General features: G+C 33.1%; 3 protein-coding genes across 8 annotated transcripts; 2 read left to right on the forward strand and 1 right to left on the reverse strand.

The window, feature by feature from the left end:
* Window positions 1-3: 3 nt before the first annotated feature.
* On the reverse strand, window positions 4-6726 carry LOC18592849 (Thioredoxin family protein). Of its 3 annotated transcripts, none has more exons than XR_016027893.1 (10): window positions 6332-6726; window positions 5971-6009; window positions 5506-5632; window positions 5063-5124; window positions 3992-4059; window positions 3631-3680; window positions 1944-2013; window positions 930-1083; window positions 405-593; window positions 4-218 (listed from the first exon to the last, which is right to left on the reverse strand). XR_016027893.1 is itself a non-coding variant. In XM_007019761.3 (10 exons), exons 1-10 carry the CDS (start codon window positions 6674-6676, stop codon window positions 120-122), a joined length of 1131 nt encoding a protein of 376 aa, XP_007019823.3. In that variant the 5' UTR covers window positions 6677-6725; the 3' UTR covers window positions 4-119. The 3 variants fall into 3 exon arrangements, 2 of the variants coding, with proteins under 2 accessions (XP_007019823.3, XP_088665126.1); XM_007019761.3 differs by having other exon boundaries at window positions 477-593; window positions 6332-6725; XM_088809000.1 differs by having other exon boundaries at window positions 477-593; window positions 930-1053; window positions 6332-6724.
* A 1084-nt stretch (window positions 6727-7810) lies between these two features.
* AMK2 (adenosine monophosphate kinase) lies at window positions 7811-11725 on the forward strand. Of its 2 annotated transcripts, XM_007019765.3 has the most exons (7): window positions 7813-8135; window positions 8250-8345; window positions 9459-9587; window positions 9658-9792; window positions 9953-10099; window positions 10267-10341; window positions 11424-11725. In XM_007019765.3, exons 1-7 carry the CDS (start codon window positions 7920-7922, stop codon window positions 11526-11528), a joined length of 903 nt encoding a protein of 300 aa, XP_007019827.1. In that variant the 5' UTR covers window positions 7813-7919; the 3' UTR covers window positions 11529-11725. The 2 variants fall into 2 exon arrangements, with proteins under 2 accessions (XP_088665137.1, XP_007019827.1); XM_088809011.1 differs by lacking the exon at window positions 10267-10341 and having other exon boundaries at window positions 7811-8135.
* Window positions 11429-20041, forward strand: LOC18592851 (S-adenosyl-L-methionine-dependent methyltransferases superfamily protein). 3 transcript variants are annotated; one of them, XM_088809010.1, is made up of 12 exons: window positions 11429-11546; window positions 13122-13314; window positions 13395-13475; window positions 13897-13975; window positions 15659-15800; window positions 15883-15952; window positions 16734-16798; window positions 16906-16984; window positions 18092-18179; window positions 18927-18991; window positions 19115-19204; window positions 19429-20041. In XM_088809010.1, the coding sequence occupies exons 2-12, from the start codon at window positions 13129-13131 to the stop codon at window positions 19540-19542; spliced, it is 1059 nt and encodes a 352-aa protein (XP_088665136.1). In that variant the 5' UTR covers window positions 11429-11546; window positions 13122-13128; the 3' UTR covers window positions 19543-20041. The 3 variants fall into 3 exon arrangements, with proteins under 3 accessions (XP_088665136.1, XP_017981263.2, XP_007019829.3); XM_018125774.2 differs by lacking the exon at window positions 11429-11546 and adding an exon at window positions 12828-12931; XM_007019767.3 differs by lacking the exon at window positions 11429-11546 and adding an exon at window positions 12865-13004.
* The last annotated feature ends 419 nt before the right edge of the window (window positions 20042-20460 follow it).

Genomic DNA, 20460 nt, shown 5'->3' on the forward strand with positions numbered 1-20460 from the left:
ATATTTTAACAACATTAATTTCAATTCTCCTACATTTATAATAAAATCGAAACATTTATATTGTCACTTACCATAGTAATTACATACTCTTAAGAGGTAAAGCAACATAGGTCAGAAAACTATACAGTGGCTACTGAATATGTCTTGAACAAGTAGGTCAATATTTTCTTGTAATCACCAATTTGAGTCCCCGTGTTTGGATCGATCATATAGGGTATCTGCAAAGCACAACAAAACTTTCTGTTATTGGTCAGGTGGAAATATTTTGCAAGTAAATTCCTCTTATTTCGTAATTTTCATTTCCATTAGCAGGTTTCTGCTCAAAGTCTAGCCAAGGTTCGAGTCTAATTGATATTTCCACATAGGACCTGATGGTTTTTTGCATGAGCCAGTGAATCCCATACCTCTGATGGAATATGAGGAAGTTTAAACTCAAGTGATGACTCGGGTGGTCAGATAATCTATCCGGAGCTAACCTCTTTGGATCCAGATGCATCAAGGAGTAGTTTTGTCCGTCGAGAACCTTCTCCAACATTTTGAAGGATGTATGGAAGTTCTAGCTCACAGAGTGCCTCTCGTACAATTCGTGAATACTGTGGAAGAGGGAAAGAAGAACGACAACCTCATTACATATTAAAAGAAAGTGTTCAGAAATTAATAATGCTTCACTTCATTAACAGAAATCGATAAATGAATGTTGCATCACATCATTTCATCAGTAGAGAACTGATACAAGAATCGTGGGCCAGTTACAAAAAGGAACTTACTAGGTTGAAAGTCAAGAACATACTTTGGTCATTAAACTGGTAAGCATAAAAAAAATTTAAGCAAATTAAGCACTCCATTCCATGTTACACTCATAAGGTGTAATTTTAACCCAGCCAAAGAACGACAGCAAAGAAGATAGTTTCAGGAACATGATATCTTACAGGATTATTCTCACATGAGAAAAGTTCCAGCTTTCTTGGTGGTGGGTCTTGTCTTGCCTTATCCCATAGCATCATTCCTCTGCCTGCTCTAAGAATTGTTGGCATCCATCCCGTGAACAATGTGCTGTGCAGTGTAACATTTTGTGAGAGATACCTAAGAATTCGACATGAAGCAAAATTCTTATAAATGAAAGAAAAGCAATAAAACATGAAACCCTTTTCCTATGCAGCTTAACATGTTCAATTCAAGTCAACATCTATATTTAAAGTTCCCTTGAAGAAGCATCTAAGAACTGAAGCACAGACAATAAACTTATCCATTATTTGAATCTATACCGCATATCATAATATTAAGTGGCTCTTGTCTATGCTTCTACATTGACTCAGTTTGCTCTGAAATTCTAACTTTTTATTATCTCATTCGACTCAGATGTTTCCAATTTCCACTCTCTCATTGCCTCTTCTTAGCTGATCAACGAGAGCCTAATGGGGCATCTAGGCAAAATTGCTAATTTCTTATGTTTCTTGTTTTCCATTTTCGATTTTGTTTTTATTTTCACTTTGTTTTCAATAGTTTCCAAAACTCCGCTACCATTTTTATAAATTGAAAAGAAAGCAAAATAGCTCACCAAACACATTTCTTCTTTAGTTTCTGCCACTTTTAATATGAAAATATAAAATTTAAAATAGAAACATTGACAAACAAAACCTACACAATTAGTTTTTCTCCTCTAAAAGGGATTTTAACGTATTCCTGCAATTTATCTTCCTCTCTCCTTATGTAACCAAGAAAGGGGGACTAAAGTAGCAGTATATGTTGAGCAACTTAACAAGCAAAAAGAACACACACACACACACACATTCTTGTTGTTCTTCTTCCTATTATTACTATATCATTACACAACCTGAAGCTACAAATATAACCTCATTCCAGTTCTGGAATTTAACCAATTTACAAGCTTCTACAAACATATGATATGCTTCATCAATAAAGCAAATTGCTAGCAACGATACCTTTCTAAAAGACCCATCGAGGGGTTTCTCCCTTTACCATATTGCGTGAATAGGTATTTGACTATATCACCTATCAGCAAAAGTAGAAAGAAGAATGCATGCTGAGCAACCTTCGATATCGATGGTCAAGAAAGCAGACAGAAGACAGAAAATTGCAACTGACACATGCACCAAAATCCAATTAATAAATTTGCAGACACAGGCATAAATTTACCATTTTACTGGTTTCCATACAATATAACTGTATAAACACTCCTCATCAGAGAAGTCTCCAAGCAGAGCTGTATAGATTCCAGTCACTCATCAAATAGACATGGTAAAAAGATCTTAATGTGTACATGGGAAATGAATTATATGTTTTTTTTTTTTTACATTCTGGACCACTCAATCAACATTCAGCTAAAAGATGCTGATGCAGAACTTAGATACTTGTTCTCTGCACATTCGCTCTCATTAAAGATCCATATTATTAATTGCCAAAAGAAAAAAGCACAATATGCATTATCGATAAGTTGACTGAATGAATTCTTTAACAAGATCATAGAACATGAAATCTTTAACAAGATCATAGAACATGAAATCTTTAACAAGATCATAGAACATGAAATCTTTAACAAGATCATAGAACATGAAATCTTTAACAAGATCAGAAATATATATAACATTTCTGTTCTAGTGGTGCCCATGATGTCCTTCTATTAAGATGGTTCTCAACCAGGAACCTAGGAACTTAACCGGAGGGCATCTTACAAAAGAAGTACTATCAATGCGTTTTACATGCCAGAGAGGTTTCTTAAATCAGTAAAGCTGAAGTTTACGGTATCTAAATTTCCCTAAGATATGCTGGTTGTCAGGGATTCAGAAAATCCCTGAGATAAAAACACCACTTGATAGTCATCCCTTTGGCTGAAGAGCAGACATGACAGCTGAAAGTTCAAGTATTATATGAGGAAGAGATAATAGTTATGTTGTCATGTACATAAAGCTTGCATGTTGACACAGGCTTAGTGGTGTGCTATTAGGAAGGAGCAGTTGGATATGGGCAAAGGAAAGAAAAAGGGTAGTGGTAGGCTAAAAACCTCACTGGTTGAAATATCACAAGCAGACTTGACATTTAGACATTTTCTAGTAGCTTTAGCCCCTAACTGAAAAGAATGGAGAAAAGTATTCATGTAGCTGACACCACTAATTTAATGTTAAGACTTAGTTGAGTTGTCAAAAATAGGAGCTCAGTCTAGAAAGATATAGTATTTAAAAAACAGTAGGTAAACCATCTGGCCAAACATAGAACTGAGTGTAAATGCAATTCTGCGACTTCCTATGATATTGGGCAATTGGGTTATCAAATTCATTCTAAACAATTCAATTATGTTGACTTATGCTAACAAAATTATCCAGGTAAAACACTGAAAGATAGGTGAGTCCATATTTAGTAGATTTCAAGTTGCTTTGATTACAAAAGTAGCAGATACTAAAATATAAAAAATATTATATTCTAATGTATTATTTATACATGAATATATATTAATTCTATTCCTTAACTTATAATTATCATGTACAATTCATTATCAAACACAGTTATGATTCATTAAGAAGATTCTAACAGAACAACAGGCGATCATTACTAAAGAAATTAATAGCAGTTAACGTTGCAACCATCCAAATGAGTTGAAACTTCACAACATACCACTTTCATACATTGATATTTCAGTATTTGGGTCAATGAGGAAGGGAAACCTGCATGAGAAGTTCAGAAACTTAGAACAAGTTTTCTGTAAGAGAAAAAGGAGAAACACACAACAACATTAATTACTCCATTTTTCCCCCAAAAATGCTTCATTTAGGTTTGATGAAACCAATAACAATTAAGCACAGGTAATATCTATAACATTAATACATACAAAAATTTGTGCATCATCTTCAACATATAAAATTACTAATATTCAAGATAGCTGGAGTTTCAATGACTTAAAAACTTCCAAGTGACCACCAAAACTCCAATGGAACAACAGCTTCAAACAACAAAAGTGCGAGAGAGAACCACATACTGCTCTTTTCCACCAAAGCTTCTAACCATTTCCCTATGTCTTATAGAACCTTTAGGGCAAGGATAGACCTATACATAAATGCCAAAAAGTTTGCATCAGGATGCAGGGGGGCCAGATACAGCAGAGCATTAAAAATAAAGCTATTTCTTTTAAAAGGGATTTATATACTGACAATCTAGTCAAAATGGGCATGGAATGCAGTATAAATGTGATATAAAGCCGAATGTATTTGTCACTTTAGTCACTTTTCTACGAAGAAGCAAACAAAGGATACATTTCTGTTCTGATCGTATAAAGAGTGCACTAAACACTGAAAGACCCAAGAAAGCAGGCCAAAAGTGGTCCATTTGGTTCACCAAGTCAGCAAACTTCATTTCAAATTATTTTGACTAAGGGTTTGCATTCACTGTCACACTCATTAAGCCCTAGAGGTGGCAAAACTGAGCCAATATTTCTGGTAGTTCATATTTTTTTATGTGAATTTTCTTCTTCAATTAAGAATATTATCTTTTCCAAATTTTTGCTTAAAGTTTGGAACTTGATATGAGCTTTTATTTTGGTATTGGCAGCACTCTGGGAGATTAATTAGCATATATTTATTATTTTTCATAAATTTAATAGTCTTCAATTTAATTTTGAGTCATTTCAGTTTAGCTTTCCGGATTGTTCAAATTCAGATCATTTTAGGTTCAGATCAATTCAGGCTCGGGTTCAAACGAGATGGGCAGGTTTTTCAGGTTCATGTCAGTTTTGCCACCTCTATCCCAACATGAAATAACCTGAACCCGGAAATGACCAAATTTCCCTCGAGCCAAAATGACCCAAACAACCAGTTCAATTGCTACCTCTATTAAGCTCTCTAACCTTCCAACAGGCTGTGGTTGTATAATGCCTTTTCTAAATCTTATAATAAATAAAGACCATGTTTGTTTTGCATTACTATTTTGAATTAAAAAAGACCCTCAGAAAAAGATCAGGAAATAAAATTGTTTCATATAAGAGGACAGCTACTAATATACTTGGTCGATAGTGATCAAGAATGAATTTTTGAATGCATATAGAGATTCTCACCTCTACAGAAAGATCCAACTCTGTCAATGCTTCTCGAATCCTTCTGCAAAAAGGGCATGCCTCTGTTTAAAAAATTCAAATATTAAAATGAAGTGAAAACATTCAATTTCAGAAAATTCCAATCAAAGCAATTAGTTCAAACATTGATCCCAATATTAATGATAAGTTTTACCACAAGGGGTAAGAACTCAGTTAGTACTATGTGCTTATTTAGTTGTTTTCAGAATTCTATAGCCCATTCTGCCATCTACTAAAGTAGTATCCTTTTTATTCTTGGTCTTTTCCCAGCCAAAATGTTGGACAAAGAAAACTAAGCTAAAACAATGTAAATCACATTGCTAAACATTCTTGAACCTCATAAAATGTAGAAGAAGGCAACTTTTCTAATTTCTGACTTTTATAAGCATATTATGAGCCAACCTCATTATTAAAAAGATGATTACCAAATTCAAAGAGCTGCATACGCATGGGAGGATCAGAAATCGTTACATCCTGGCTCTCTAAGCTCCCTGATAGTGATTTTGATCCCCAAGGAAATCTTGCTAAGCTGGATAAGGAAGATGTTGCAACCTACTATTGAGCCAAAAAAAGAAAAAGAAAGGTAGAGAATTAAGGCTCTGCAAATGCAAGAACATAAAAAAAGGTATAAAAATGGTTGAGATCCTTCCACAAACTGGAGCAATAACAGGTGTTATGCCAGCATGAAGCAATGAATTTAATTGTTTGTGACGTATTTAACACAGGTTCAAATGATAACTTTTCCTGAGGATCTACATAGATGAAAATTGAAGAAGGAAGAGGAACTATGACAAAAGACTTGTGACAGTTAAAAAGAAGTGAAAGACAATGGTTGGGGGGAAAGAATTAAATGATCTAAAGAGAAAAGGGCGACTTTTGAAAGAGATTACCTCTAGAGCATGATTCCGTTCTTGGGAGGGATCTCCTCCCTGCAAGGCACAGTAAAAAAGGCATTAATAAGACAAAAACAAAAGGCTATAGAGAAATCAACACAGAAAATTGGACTGGATATAATAAAACATTGAAATCAATTCTAAGTAGGTTAATACAGAATCTTCAAAAAAAAAAAAGTAGGTTAATACAGTAAAGGAAATATGTTAGGAATTGCAGTAGAGGGACATACGCCTAGTATTGAATCTACTCAAAACTGAAAGTTTCTATAATTTTCGGCCACCCATCCCATCATAGAGTGAGCCAAATTCCATGATTACCACTACCAAAATAAAGTTTAAAGGAAACAGAGAGACTTACAGAGAATAACCTGAGGAGGGGACAAAGGATGGATAAGAAACTAGTGGATGCATTGCCATCAGCAGTTGAACTTGAAGCTGCAGCATTTTCTCCTGAAACTTGTGGAGAGGGTTCCCTTGTGCCTATATCTTGGTCAGCAGGTTTTGCGAGATAGTATCTGTTTTTGCGTGAGACCCATTTCACGTTTCTCAAGAACTCTTGGGAAGAAGAAGAGAATAGCAGCGAAGAAACTGGAAGCGAAGCAGTTGGAGATGGAGGGTTCTTGCTGTCTAGGTTTGAGGAATATCTGTTAATGGGGTTTAAAGAAAAGGACGAAGAGAGGGAAGATAGAGAGTAGTGTGTCATGGCTGAGCGGTGTCCACGGTTTTGCCTGCCTCGCAACTTTTCCTACTCCGCAGGGGTTATAAAGTTTTTTCTTTTTTCCGCATAATTTTATAGGTGTTAATAATTTATAAAAATTTAAATAAATCTTTCATTATTTTTAATTTAATTTTATATTTATTTTAATTCAAATAATTTTTTTATTAATGCTTGAGTAATTGTCTAGTCAAACGTAAATAATAATAAAACATGATAATATAATTATATATTATATTTTAATTAATAATAATTGATCAAAAATTAATTATTAAATTTTATTTAATTTAAAATAAAATTACATATTCGATCAAATAAGAAAGATATATTAACTCAATATATTGTTTTATACCTATGTAATATTGATTGAGGGAGAAAAAAAATGTGACATAATCACGTCATCATATTATAATAGCATTTACTATTACATGTGAGTAAGTAATATTAACATTATATGAAATAAAATTCAATAAATAATATTTTAATAAATAATAATTAATTATTAATATAAGATTTTTTTTTAAGTTGAAAATTCGCGCAGAACTCAATTACCCTATAATCATTTTATTATTATTAATATAAGATTTTGATTAAATATAATAAAAAATAAATTTTATTTGATTTTTTAAATAATTATGGAGTTTTTTCTTAGAGTATTATGTCAAAAATTTCTTATTTCAACGTATCAAGATAATTACTTTTACTAAAGTATTTCAATCTTTAATATAATATTAAATAATTAAGATCAATTGAAAAAAATTATATAAAATAAAAAAATAAGTTTTTAACACATGAAAATATTTTTTCTTCAAATTTTTAATTTATGATTTTATTGATTACCAAAATGATGAAAAATATATAGTTTGTTAATTGAGATAAGAAAAATTCAAACTTTATACTCTGAGCAGAGGATCACGCACTAACTAATAAATCAAATACTAATACTTATAAATATTTTTTTACCCATGATATAAATAATTAAATATATTTTCGATAATTTATTAAAGTAATAAAAAATATTATATTTTTGTTTAAAATATATTATAATAAATTATTTTTATTAATACCAAACTGAATTTTTATATTTTATATTTTAAAGAGGTATGTAAGACTGGCGCTTGTTTGAAAAGATGTGATAGTGCAAATTGCAGCTGTCAAGTGATCTTCGTATTTGTCCATAGACAGAGAGAGAGAGAGAGAGAGAGAGGTAGAGGGCCAGAAAGCCATAGAAATGGCAAGCAGTTCATGCCTAAACGTCGCCATTACTCAGCCCTGCGTTTCTCTCTCTCCATCCTTTTCCCCAAATTCAAAGCACCCTAACCAATCTCTCCTTCCCCATTCTTCTTTCACGCCGATTCATTCTTCTTCCCTCCCTCTCCGTTCTAATCAAATCCTTTCCCACCCTCGCTCTTACAAGCTCCCTTTACCATATGCCCCCAATTTCCACGTAATTTTCCCTTTTCAATTCTACGGTTTGAGTTAATTTCCCCTTTGAATCTGTTTTTCTTGTTTTCTTGCTTATTAATAGTAATTTTTTTTGAAAATATTAATGACTTGGCAGGTTGTGGCATTGGCTAAGGTAGAGCCGTTGAAGGTAATGATATCAGGGCCACCTGCTTCCGGTAAAGGTACACAATGCGAGCTCATCACCAAAAAGGTAAGCTTTTTTTTTATTTTTAATTTATTATTATGGTTATTTTATGTTTTCATTTTTTTTCCTATCGATATTTATTTAATTTAAATTGTCATTGGTATATCTAGTATTGTATATCATCATATAAAGGTGGGTTTTATTTTTTTGCCTTGATTTTACATGTTTACTTATTAATTAAACTATGGTTCGCTTTTCCCTTGAAAATTCGAAAACAACCTTGAAATTATAATTTTGCTTAATTCAAGTTGCTATAGTTTGATATATTTCTGTTAGCTGGTTTGAGCTTTTCCGGGTTAGTTTATTTTGTTATTTTAGGATAAAACAGATAGAAAAGCATAGGAACAATTGGATTTCATAACTGGGATTGCTATGTGGTTATGATTTGGGGGAAAAATCAAGGGTTAGGAAAGGTATATTAGGTGCTGTCCTGGTGTTGATCATAATATTTTAAACAGTATTTTGGATTTTGGGTTGACCTTTAATGGCCACTTAATGTGGATTTGCTTGGAGTGTAAGAGAAAAAGATCATTTAGAGTGTTTTGCGAGAGCAAATCAAGCGGGTTTCATATTTTGTGGTTAGGTTTGCAGAAATTGGATAAGATATGAGGAGAATGACATCTCTACATGTTACACCTAAACCAGCTGTGAACTAAGGGGGTGGAGTTGCATCTGATGGAAGATGTGTACGTAAAGATACAGCTATTTTGCTTGACCAAGACCATAATTTCTGATTATCTTGATATCTATTTTAACGCTTCTTGATATCTTTGTTTCCTGTGTTAGTTAACGTGTTCTTAATTTGCCTTTGTGTTAACCTCTAGCTATAAGAACGAATTCTTTGGTATGCTAAATCATCTTTGTTGTAAATTCAATTACCATCTTGAATTCTCTGGAGCAAAGATATAGAAATGAAATAAATGGTAGAGGATGAAACGAGGGTGGTGATTTGCATTTCCGTAGTGATTATTTGTCAATACTTGGCTAACACCTTCTTAAGGCATTGCTTTCTTTCAATAATGATGGCCTTATGTCATGTTACTTTTATTTTTGCATGAATCTCTCATTTGCAACCAAAGTTAAGAATGAGCAGATTGGATTTTGTTTTTGTTTATTCAGTATGGTTTGGTGCATATTCCTGCTGGAGATTTACTGAGAGCAGAAATTGCTTCAGCAAGTGAAAATGGGAAGCGAGCAAAAGAATACATGGAGAAAGGAGAGTTGGTGCCAGATGAAATAGTTGTTATGGTAGGGAAGATATTGTTCATTTTGTCACAGAATGTTTTCCTATTGATGAATCCTATAGCTTTGGTCTTAGATGGTCAAGGAGCGTCTGTTGCAACCAGATTCTCAAGAAAAAGGATGGCTTTTAGATGGATACCCTAGGAGCTCATCTCAAGCAGCTGGTCTTGAGGATTTTGGGATTCATCCAGATCTTTTCATTTTGTTGGAAGTAAGAATATATTGTTGCTGTTTCTGTTGGTTAACAACTTGAAGTGCATGCTGTTTTTTAGCTGCTCAGAAACTAGTTCATAGTTTTAATTTTCAACTATTAGTATCAATAAAAGTGTGCTCTCTGCCATCCTTGTCAAATATGTCCAACTTGCTTGCAGGTTCCTGAAGACATTCTAGTTGAGAGAGTGGTTGGACGAAGATTAGATCCTCTTACAGGGAAGATATACCACTTGAAATATTCACCCCCAGAGAACGAAGAAATTGCTTCTAGGCTTACTCAACGTTTTGATGATACTGAAGAAAAGGCATGTCTTATTATTTGTAGTTTGGATTTGTGTGTTCTTTAGATTCTTGACACGTGTTTTTTATTTCCTTCTAACTTTTGGGATTCTTCTTCCTTTGTGGTTGTCCCCTGGCATTTTGTCGATGTTATTAAATTGACAAGTTGCATAACCTTATTTGCATCTTTTAGGTGAAGTTGCGGCTACACACGCATCATCAGAATGTGGAAGCTGTACTTTCTAAATATAAAGATATCACAGTCAAGGCATGTTAAATTCTCTTTATGGCTTACTCACATGCCTCCTTGTGTAACATTAGTAGATATAAGTGAAGGCTTGCCGAGGGTCATGCAGAAAAAGATGAAAAAACTGAATCATTTATGCGGTTGGCTTTGTTCTATAATTAAACGAGGTTCAAATTTTAGTACTCATAAATTAAAACCAAACTCTTTTTGGTATTGGGTTTTCTTACAAACCTTTTATATATCTGAATGGAGCTGAATTTGTTTTTACCTTTTTTTAATTAAAAGGTAAGGCATAGCAAGCAAGATTGGGTTAAGTTCTGAAAGACAATTTTCAGGTCATGTGATTATGGGAATATTGTGACAAAAAAAAGGAGTTTTTTGTATATTGTTTTTTCTCAAAGACACTACAATGAGCTAGGTTGGTGAGAATACTGGCATGGGTAGTGAAAGTAGGCGTCTTAATTCAATGAATGATGTGGCTTGAAATAAGAATAGATTGCCAGAAAAGTCTTATGCAGGTGCTGTTGGTCTTTGTGATGGCAAGAGACAGCATCTAAAACACCCTAGCCAGACAAAGCAACTAGAATTCAAACTGTCTAAGTTTGATGATACATGTTAGTCATGATGCCTTTATTATGGATCTCATTAATATGTGGGTTTAAGTCATTAACAACAAATTTTCAATTTGTCGTTCTTTCTTGCTACATTGGTGTGCATTAATCCTGGATTACCTGATTGCTTATATCATATTGATGTTTTAAATTTAAACCAGTATTTATATTTGTGATAAAATATAAAGTTTGATGTGTTAGTCATGTTCAAGATTAATGTTTGCTGATAACTATGTGTGAGAATTGAAAAAAAAAAAAAAGAACACAAAAAAGAATTAATAAAGGTATTGTCATGAAATACACAGGCTGCCTTATTGTTTTACGCTGTTCCTAAAGATGAAGTATTGTCTGCTGAATCATTTTACGGCAGGAAAACTGGTTACCAGGATAGATTAAATTTAACTATCTTTGAATTAGTTTTTTGAAGAGAATATTCGGAGGCATATATTATTTGGTAGGTTTGACAACTTTATTTGTTTCGACTTATTTCAGGTCAATGGAAATGCCCCCAAGGAGAACGTGTTTGCACAAATTGATGCTGCTCTTACACAACTACTTGAGCTTAGGAAGGAGAATTCTGGATCTCTAGCTGCATAAATAAGACTAGATTAAAAGGTGGTTCAATACCCTTATACACAATTTATTCTTGGAACTTGTGTATTAACTAGTTCACTGTTTCCTTTCTTTCTTTATTTTTTGGTAAAAAGAGTAACTAGTTCAATGTTAAGAATAGTACCTTGCTGATTTTATGATCTTTTATAGAGCTACTAAAGTGTCCCATCTTTTACCATCAATTGTGTGGTCTTCTGATGTTATGGTCTCATTCATGCCTTCTCTCTGAGTGCTACATTGTGCAACCATCTCAATACTTTGAGATCATGGCATGACAGACCCACTCTTTGGTAGTCTTCCCATGGATCTCTCTTGTGACATTGGGGCTGTCATGGAGGCAGTTCCCACCCTTAGCAGTCTGCCGCAAGGACCTTGTTGCTACAGGCTTTGTTTTCTCAAATAAGTACAAATAATTAATTGTGGAGTCAATTAAATGTCATGGTTCACACCAGTTTGTAAGGAATTGTTCATTTTGGTTAGGTTCACGTTTTTTTGTTACAAAAAAGACTTCACAATTTAAAAATGATATGAACAGTGAAATACTTGGTTGTATTTTAATATATAGTTGATGTGAAATTTACGATTTATTTTTGAGATTGTAAAAATTTATTTCTTTCCAACAAAATCTATTGTTGTTAGTGGCATATTGTTAGTGTCTTAGAGTCGGTTTTGATATCAAATGTTACGTTTTACACTTACATGAAAAGTATTATTTGTTTTAATATAATCTATTGAGTTTTATAATTTTATCTTATAAAAAATATCTTTTTATGTTGAGAATGGCTTAAAGATATCGACAGTTAAGTATTTAAAGATTCAATAAATTTTTTTAGACAATGACATCAAAATAATTTTCATAAAAATTAATTATAAATTTGATATATAAATTATAATAAAATATTTTATTTGATATTTAAAATATAAAAATATGTAATTAAATATTTAAACTTTATTTTTTTTTTATCAATTTATAAGTTAGATTAACATCACGAGTTAGTCGAGTGAGGTATAAAAAAAACTCACGAGTTAGTCGAGTGAGGTATAAAAAAATGGATAAAATTTTTTGTATCAATTTTTCTTTTAAAAGTTTTGATTTTTTTATTTTTTTAAAAAGAAAAATTTATAAAAAAAAGTCAGGAATAGGTTTAAAAAAAATTAAAAATAGAATTATTTTTTATTTTTGACATTTAAACCAAATTGTAGAGTGCTTAGTCTCACTGCCTTGACAACGACAAGAAGAAAACCGGAAACGACGCTAACAGCTTTGGATTTACAGTTGCCCGAGTCGGTTCCCATCGTGATTCGTTGGTTCGGCGACTCAGAGCCGCCCAGCGATCCATTGTTCAAGGCTTTGGTCGCTTCAAGCAGTTGCTTCTTGTCAAGTCAAGGTTCCCCCTATCCCTTCTCTGTTCAGATTTGAAGTTATTGCATGCTCATTGTTCGACAAATTGTCTGCGAGAGGTAAATAGGAGTAGGATTGATTATGCCGATTTAATTAAGGATTTTAACAAGAAACATAACGATGTGCAATGTATAAATTACTCATTTTTGGGTTTCCTTCCTTGTTTACGAATATAGAAGAAGAATGAGGAGCTCCCTTTTCTATCATACAACTTGTTCCCTGTGGAGAAGAAGAGGACTAACAGCCAAACCCTACCGTTGTTTCCTATCCTCCGCTTCCTTCTCTACTGCGGACTATGACAATGGAGACGCCTTTCAAAGCAATTCTTCTAAAGTCAAGATCTTCGACCGCCACCTCAAACGCAAACAAGTACTAGTATTTTTCAAATTTATATGACTGTGAAATGCTTCATTCTGAAATTTAATAAGTGATTGATTTTTGGGTGGCAGCGTGATCGAGCTGCGTGGTTGCTGCGTCCCAATGATTCCTTTGTAGATGCCGTAGCTGAGAATCTGTTAGATCGCTTGGAGGTTGTGGTCCACTTTGCTTTACTTACCATTTTATTTCGTGAATAAGTTTCTATTTTAATTTTAGTAATATAATTGAGTGGCATAAGTTTTTCTATTGGTTAGAAATTCTATCTCCAGGAAATATAAATTTATATCAAAAGTACTATAAATTTGTGAAATCGATTTTAAGGAAAGTGATGCTACCATGCTTCAACCTTAAAGATAAGTTCCCTACTATATTATACACAGACACACAAACACTTAATTACTTTCATTAGTACTAGGCACTTCAACATTACTATTTACTTTTTACTTTTTGCAACTTTTAGGAATTTATGTAAAGAATAAACGAATGCAAGTAGCAAAAGCAACAACTAGAAGGAGGTTCCTTGGATGGAATATTATAATTGTGAAAGTCAAAGATGTATTTGCTTTTTTGTAGGACTGTAAGAAAACATTTCCTACGGCATTGTGTCTGGGAGGCTCTTTGCAGGCTGTGAGGCGATTGCTGCGGGGTCGTGGTGAGAGTTGGTTTAGCAATTTCCTCTCCTGCCATTTCTATTGCTACTTAAATTGTTTATTTTGACAATTGTTATACATTGTTTTCTTTTTTTGAAAACTGAATTACTAAAATAATTGCTATACATTGTTTGTCTGTGTATTTGAAGAATTGTAAGGTGTAACTTTAGAGTTTATTTTCTAGTGTTGTGGTGAACACAAGGATGAGTTTCTGAACTCTAGTGGCAACTTCATGCAAATGCCAAAAAATAGGGTTTTCTCCAAATCAGCCTGCATTGACACACTCAAGTATGGCTAGCATAGCCATTTAGTCGATGGCATGGTTTCTTAACTTCAAAGGAAAAATATTTCGATGATGGGATCCTTTTCAATTGATAGAAAGGTGGAAGATAACTTCCAGTGAAAGCTTTCTTTTTATGTGGCAGTGGTTGAATTAGTTAGAAGTAGTGCTTGAAGTGATTGCTGCTTTTCGTTTGAAATGAACATGTAAGATTTCTGAGCCTGTTGTAATTCTTGTTTTTTTTAGAAGTATGTAAGTAATATGATTCTGATTTTTTTTTCTGTTTCTTCGTGTTTGAGGCTTGCTTCTCAACTAGATAAAGGTTTTAAAACACCCATTTGAAACCAAGGAAAAATCTCAAGGATTTGAGCAGAGAAAAAACCAATTGCAAATAAAGTGTACAAAATTGTATGTGTGAGATGCTGCCATTGGACAGCATAGTTGGTTACTGTTTGTTGTGTAATCACAGTTGTTTTAGTGATTTAGGTTCTATTGTATGAGATTGTTGTTGCCATGTTAAGGCACAAGATTGTAACTTCTGCAGCTTCTCCATCCTAGAATTATTCTTATAATATGTAGGGGTTCATGGTTATTTCGTGAAGTCTATTTTTGAAGTCCATTTGATTGTTGATTTTGCTACTTCCTTTTGGCTTTCAAAAGCAAAAAAGTGAAAAGTGGATTTAGAGCCTGTTTGGCCTGACTTTTTTCTAACTTAAAAGCTATTATGAAGCTCTTAAGAAAAATAATACTTTTAAAATTAAGCTAAAGTTGTTTGATAAATTTCTTTTTATAAGTTTTTTTTATAAGTTATAATTTTTGTTAAAATTATCATAGAAGGTATTTCTTTTTTTTGAGAGAGTAATATTGTAATTATTTTTAATAAATGAGGATATTTTTGGAACAAAAATAAAAATTCTCTTATATTTTTAAAAGAAGAGAAGAAAAAGCTCCTCCTTGGAGCATTTTTTTAAGCTCTTTTTTTAAAAATTTTGTTCTTAAAAAAAAAGCTGCTTTTTTTTTAAGAGCTTCTCAAAAAATCATGTTTGACCTGACTTTTGCTTTTAAGAGGTAGATAAGTTGAAAAAAAGCTAAACCAAACATGCACTTAGATACAAAAGCAAAAGTTATGTATATCATTCAATATTGAGAATGTTTCATTGACTACTTTAGTGTATGTTCAATAGCTGTTCAAACTTGCTCTTGATGCTTGCAAATTGCAATGATTTGTTTGTAACTCATGCTAAGAATTATCTTCTTTCTTTTCTACACATTTGTAGAGATATGTTGCCGCTGTTAGGAAATATTTAGCGAGGTCTGATATATATGAATTATTGAGTCAAAGATGGCCCTGTATGGTTAGTAACCGTTATAATTCACAATGATACTGAAAACTGTTTGGTGTCAGGTGAAATTGATAAGTTAATTATGATGGATACGTCATATGATATGGTAAAGCGGTGCGAAAGTTCTCGACCAGATTCCTATAATGAAAATATTGAAACATCATATGTGGTTGGTGATGAGGAGTTTCTGCCCATTAAAGAAAGGTAAACATGAAAATTTTAATCTATTTATTATTGTTGGAAAATTTTGTTTACATTCTAACTGCTTGTATTTGTTGATTTAAAGTTCGGTAGAGCTGGTAATCAGTTGCCTAGGGCTCCATTGGACAAATGATCTTCCAGGTTCCATGATACAGGTATGCACTTTGTATTTCTCATTGTATTAAGCATCCATGTCAATCTTGATGCAGTGTGGCTTAGCATCGGCTTGAGATTGAAATGCATGTTACGAGTACACTATAAGTGATTAATGGGATGGTTAGGGTATTAGTAACAAGCAAAATTATTGTGCATATACTTGAGCAAAAGAGATATTCCCTGCTTTTAGATCTGCTATATATATAAATATATTCAGTCCATGCTTTTAGGAAATGATAATTTTTCTTTTTTCATCTCCTTTGGACAAGCTTTCACTTTTATTCTCCTAAAAAATATCAAACAATAATAGAATATCTTTTTCTTAAATGATTTACATGGCTGTGACTAGTGAGGTAAATATGCATCCATGGATGAAGAGAAGTGTAAATATTTTCAACACATGTTCTTCTGATTATGAATCTTGAGTGCAAGCTAGTAGCATATTGGCTTCTGTAACAATAAGTTGTACGTTATGATCATCAATGTTTGATTGGGAGGTGTAAACTAACTACAATTACCAGTTGAGATGCATTGTGCTCTAGGAGAGGAGTGCTAAAATTCAATTATTGTTTTCTGTTGTTGTTTTATGCCATGTTTTCTGTTGCTGTAATCTATTTTTGTTCCGCTGACACTCAAGAACAGCTCCTTGCTCCCACAGCCCCTCTGTTGTATTTTTTATAATGGAGTTTCTGGTTAAACTTTATAATCACATGCATAATGTTCAGGTATGCATATATGTTCATGTCAATGACAGAGTCATGTTCATTGTATTTATGACAGTGTAAACTGGCATTGAAGCCGGATGGCCTATTCTTAGCAGCTATTCTTGGAGGCGAAACCTTAAAGTTGTCTACACCCTTTTCTTTTTAACTACGTTGATTAGAACCTAGTCTATGCATTGATGCATGGGTTGTCTTCCTATCTCACTTTTGTAGCTTGTGCTTTTGACTAGGGAGCTTCGCATAGCATGCACCGTGGCACAAATGGAGCGTGAAGGAGGCATTAGTCCTCGGATATCACCTTTGGCGCAGGCATGTAACTTGCTGCATACTTTCTCTCAGTTCAGTTGCTTGGATGGTGATAGTTTTCTGAGTTTCCTACTCTTTTATGTTATAATTCAATCAGTGGATTATTAATGTAATTTTTATTATTCATTCTTGTTTACATTTTAGCAGTTGCATTTCCACTATTGATTTATATTGTGCTTTTATTTGACATAACTATATGTCTATATCTATGCTACAAATAAAAGTGGCTTAAAAGATGTAAAACGTTTGAGTAGATTGTTAGCTTTAATCAAAACATATATGTGATCTTATACACACACATACACACTTATAATTCATCTGCACATTGCAATGTACATGGAAACTTATACATGCCTATGAAGTTTATCTCTAGTTTTTAATTTTTTCTTTTTTTTCCTAGTTTCAATGTGCATGCTAAATGGTTGATGGGGAATACTATATGGCTCATGAAGTTGGAAATAGCACCAATGTATGACATTTGATACCTGAAAACATGTCTTTTAATTTAATTATGTTTCATACTGAATTGTATGAACTAATCTGACTAGGCATGAGGTGATGCTAGTTTCTTTTGCTTTCATGATATGTCTTCTGTCTCCTATTAAAACTGTCGTATTGCTAACCTATATAAGAAACTAGGTTGAATCTCATATTGGATTGCTGGTCACTATTGCAAAACTGAGGTTGATGCTGATATTGAAATTTTAAACTTTGAGAAAGAAAAGCAAAACAAGCTCTTGATGTTACTTTCTCTCTCTCTTTTCTGTTGGGAGGGTTGGGGGGGGAGGGGGGAAGTAAACTCTCAGTGTGAAAAAGCATTGGTCATAATGGTGGGAAACAACACTGGCAGCATCCAATTAAAGTATATTAAAGGCAAGGAAAAGCTAGTTTCGAATCTGCAAACTTTGATTTGGTTTTCCTTGGTGATTTGCATTTGACATGGGACCATAAGTTAAATTAATCATGCTTTAATGACATAATGTTGTGATTATGTCTGTGTTTAAAAATAATAATGTCTCAAGAAAACAAATTTCTTTTAAGAAAAATGAAGAAAAACAATTTCCCTATGTAACCCTGGTGTTAAGCAGCATTTTAGTTTGTCTTATTCAGGTCAGGGATGCAGGCAACCTTTTGACCAGGGCAGGGTTTGCACTTCCTGGTGTTGATGTTGATGAATATGTGGTTAGATATAAAAGTGGTAAGAACTTCTTTACATTTTTTAGTTTTGATTTGTACAGTTGTACCATCTGTCTAATAAGGTGATCTATATCAAATTTACAATGTCTAGCTCTCAACTATGGGCATGTAAAATGTCTGGGTAAATTTCATGTTTATTATGTCTTATTTTCCAGGATTGCTTTAAACAGATAGACATGATTATAGAGCTAGCCAAGTCATTAAACAATTTGCAAATGGAAACACCAAGTTCTTGTGAAATTCTGCGTTAGTTGCATTTTAGAGGTCATCTGCAGATACAAATGGACGAATAAAAGCACGGAACTTAATCTGAACAAGATTTTATTATGTTCTAATAAAAAAGAAGCTATCATTGAGGAGCTTCCACCTTTATTTTTGGATTTTGGTGATAGAATGAATTAAGAAACAAGAAATAATGAGATTTGCTGCTGAAGCAACTTCAGAATTTCAGATTACTGACATGCTGTAGTTTTTGCAGCCAGAAATGCTTCTACCTGTAATAATTCCCTGTTATTAGGATAAATTTCATAGGAAATATGTATCAATGAGATTTGGGATTGAGAAGAGAGTATTTCATATTGGTTTGCACCTAATGCACATTTTATCCTCCGTATAGGTTTTCTCTTTGATGATAGGTTTTCTCTTTGATGATGATTAACTGGCCTTCTATTCTTTACCTTGCTTAATTTGATAATATTATTTTTCATTATTAACAAACCATGTCTCTGTTTCTCTCTCTTTTGTGCAGCCTTGGATCTAATAGAACATCTGCGAGAAATGGGTGAAACTAATGCTCTGCTGGAAAGGAGCAATGTAAAACATCTTTTGAGCAATGATGTCCATCCGATTTAATCTAAGTGATACTTCTTCAAAACAACGAACAAAATATGTTAATTTAAATCTTGTTAAACTTCATTTATTCTACCTTGAAACCAGATCCTGAAGAGGGAAACAGCTGTAGCAACTGCAGCCATCTATGATGCATTGTTTGCGGCTGAAGATGGCACCATCCCTGCAACTTTCCAGGTTAGTGCATTACTGTCCGTTGCAAGGTAATAATTTCATGACTTGGAAAGGGTGATATTTTCATGACTTATCTACTCTATCCGGTATTTTTGACACCAGGGTTATTAGGATTTCATAGTCTCTATCAAATCAAAGGCCTGGCTTGACTCTTGGAATAAAATTATTAATGAATCACTAGGTCATGTCTTACGAGAGGTGTTTTGACACTATCATTGCTCTTGTAGGTGATCTACATGACAGGGTGGAGAGAACATCCTTCTCAACAGAAGGCCAAACGGAGGGGTTCCGCCACTGTATCCTTCAAAGACATCCAGAAACAGTTTGGAAGTGGGGGTTGATCTCTCTCTGTGCCGTGTTGTACATCTATTTATGTGAAGAATAAGTAAACCCCGGAGCTGAGCAGTATAATCAAGCAAACACAAGGAAGGGATACGTAAAGAAAGAAAAAGAAAAAGAAAAAGATTAAAGATGATGTGAGTAAATTCTTTGCCTTGTAAAGTTCAGATGTTTCGGAAATGTGGTGGTGCTGAGGGATGCATATAATCTAACTCGATTAAGAAAGATTAAGGTATCTTATAAACACTACTAGTAGTTAGCAATAATTGTTTCAGTTGTTCAATCATTAGGTTATTATGAGTTTTGAGTCATTTTGGTTCAGATCAAGTTGGCTGGTTGAGTCGATTTAAGGTCAAGTCATTTCAGGTCAATTCAAGTCACAAGTTAGATTGTCTTGGATTGAATTATTTCGAGATTGAGTTGTTTAATTACTGAATTATTATGAGTTTTGGATTTTTTTTAATCAGATCATCTCAAAAGACTGAATTGATTACTGGTTGAGCATTCGGATTTGGGTTAATTTGATTCGTGATTTTGTCGAGTTATATTATTTCGGACTGAATCACTTGAAGTATGGGTTGTTCAATTTTTAGATTATTATGAGTGGATCATTTTGTATCGGATGATATTATTAAGTTATTTTGAATTTCAGATTATTTTCAGTTCAAATTGTTTAATTAAATTCGGTTATATGATTTTATTTTTATAACGTGACATATTAATTTGAATTTTTTGATCACGTGGATAAATTTTTAAGAAAATATTAATACAGAAAACTTTAATTTTAGTAAAATGTACTAAAATTTCTATTCTTAATCTTTAAACTTAATTAAAATAAAATATGACATTTTTAGTTTGATATGTCATGTAATAAAAAAATTAATTCACCTCACTATGATCGATAATCCCGTCATCCAAAT

This window comes from Theobroma cacao, chromosome 8, assembly GCF_053813885.1.
Source record: "Theobroma cacao isolate CCN51 chromosome 8, ASM5381388v1, whole genome shotgun sequence".
Lineage (NCBI taxonomy): Eukaryota > Viridiplantae > Streptophyta > Magnoliopsida > Malvales > Malvaceae > Theobroma > Theobroma cacao.

Coding starts and splice junctions, on each gene's coding strand:
- LOC18592849 (XM_007019761.3), bottom strand. CDS start 6,676: ATGACACACTACTCTCTATCTTCCCTCTCTTCGTCCTTTTCTTTAAAC. Junction 1,084..1,943: donor TCGATGGGTCTTTTAGAAAG/GTATCGTTGCTA, acceptor TCGAATTCTTAG/GTATCTCTCACAAAATGTTA. Junction 594..929: donor TCTCATGTGAGAATAATCCT/GTAAGATATCAT, acceptor CCTCTTCCACAG/TATTCACGAATTGTACGAGA.
- AMK2 (XM_007019765.3), top strand. CDS start 7,920: ATGGCAAGCAGTTCATGCCTAAACGTCGCCATTACTCAGCCCTGCGTT. Junction 8,136..8,249: donor CATATGCCCCCAATTTCCAC/GTAATTTTCCCT, acceptor ATGACTTGGCAG/GTTGTGGCATTGGCTAAGGT. Junction 10,100..10,266: donor TTGATGATACTGAAGAAAAG/GCATGTCTTATT, acceptor TGCATCTTTTAG/GTGAAGTTGCGGCTACACAC.
- LOC18592851 (XM_007019767.3), top strand. CDS start 12,973: ATGCTCATTGTTCGACAAATTGTCTGCGAGAG. Junction 15,953..16,733: donor TTCCAGGTTCCATGATACAG/GTATGCACTTTG, acceptor TATTTATGACAG/TGTAAACTGGCATTGAAGCC. Junction 19,205..19,428: donor CCATCCCTGCAACTTTCCAG/GTTAGTGCATTA, acceptor TTGCTCTTGTAG/GTGATCTACATGACAGGGTG.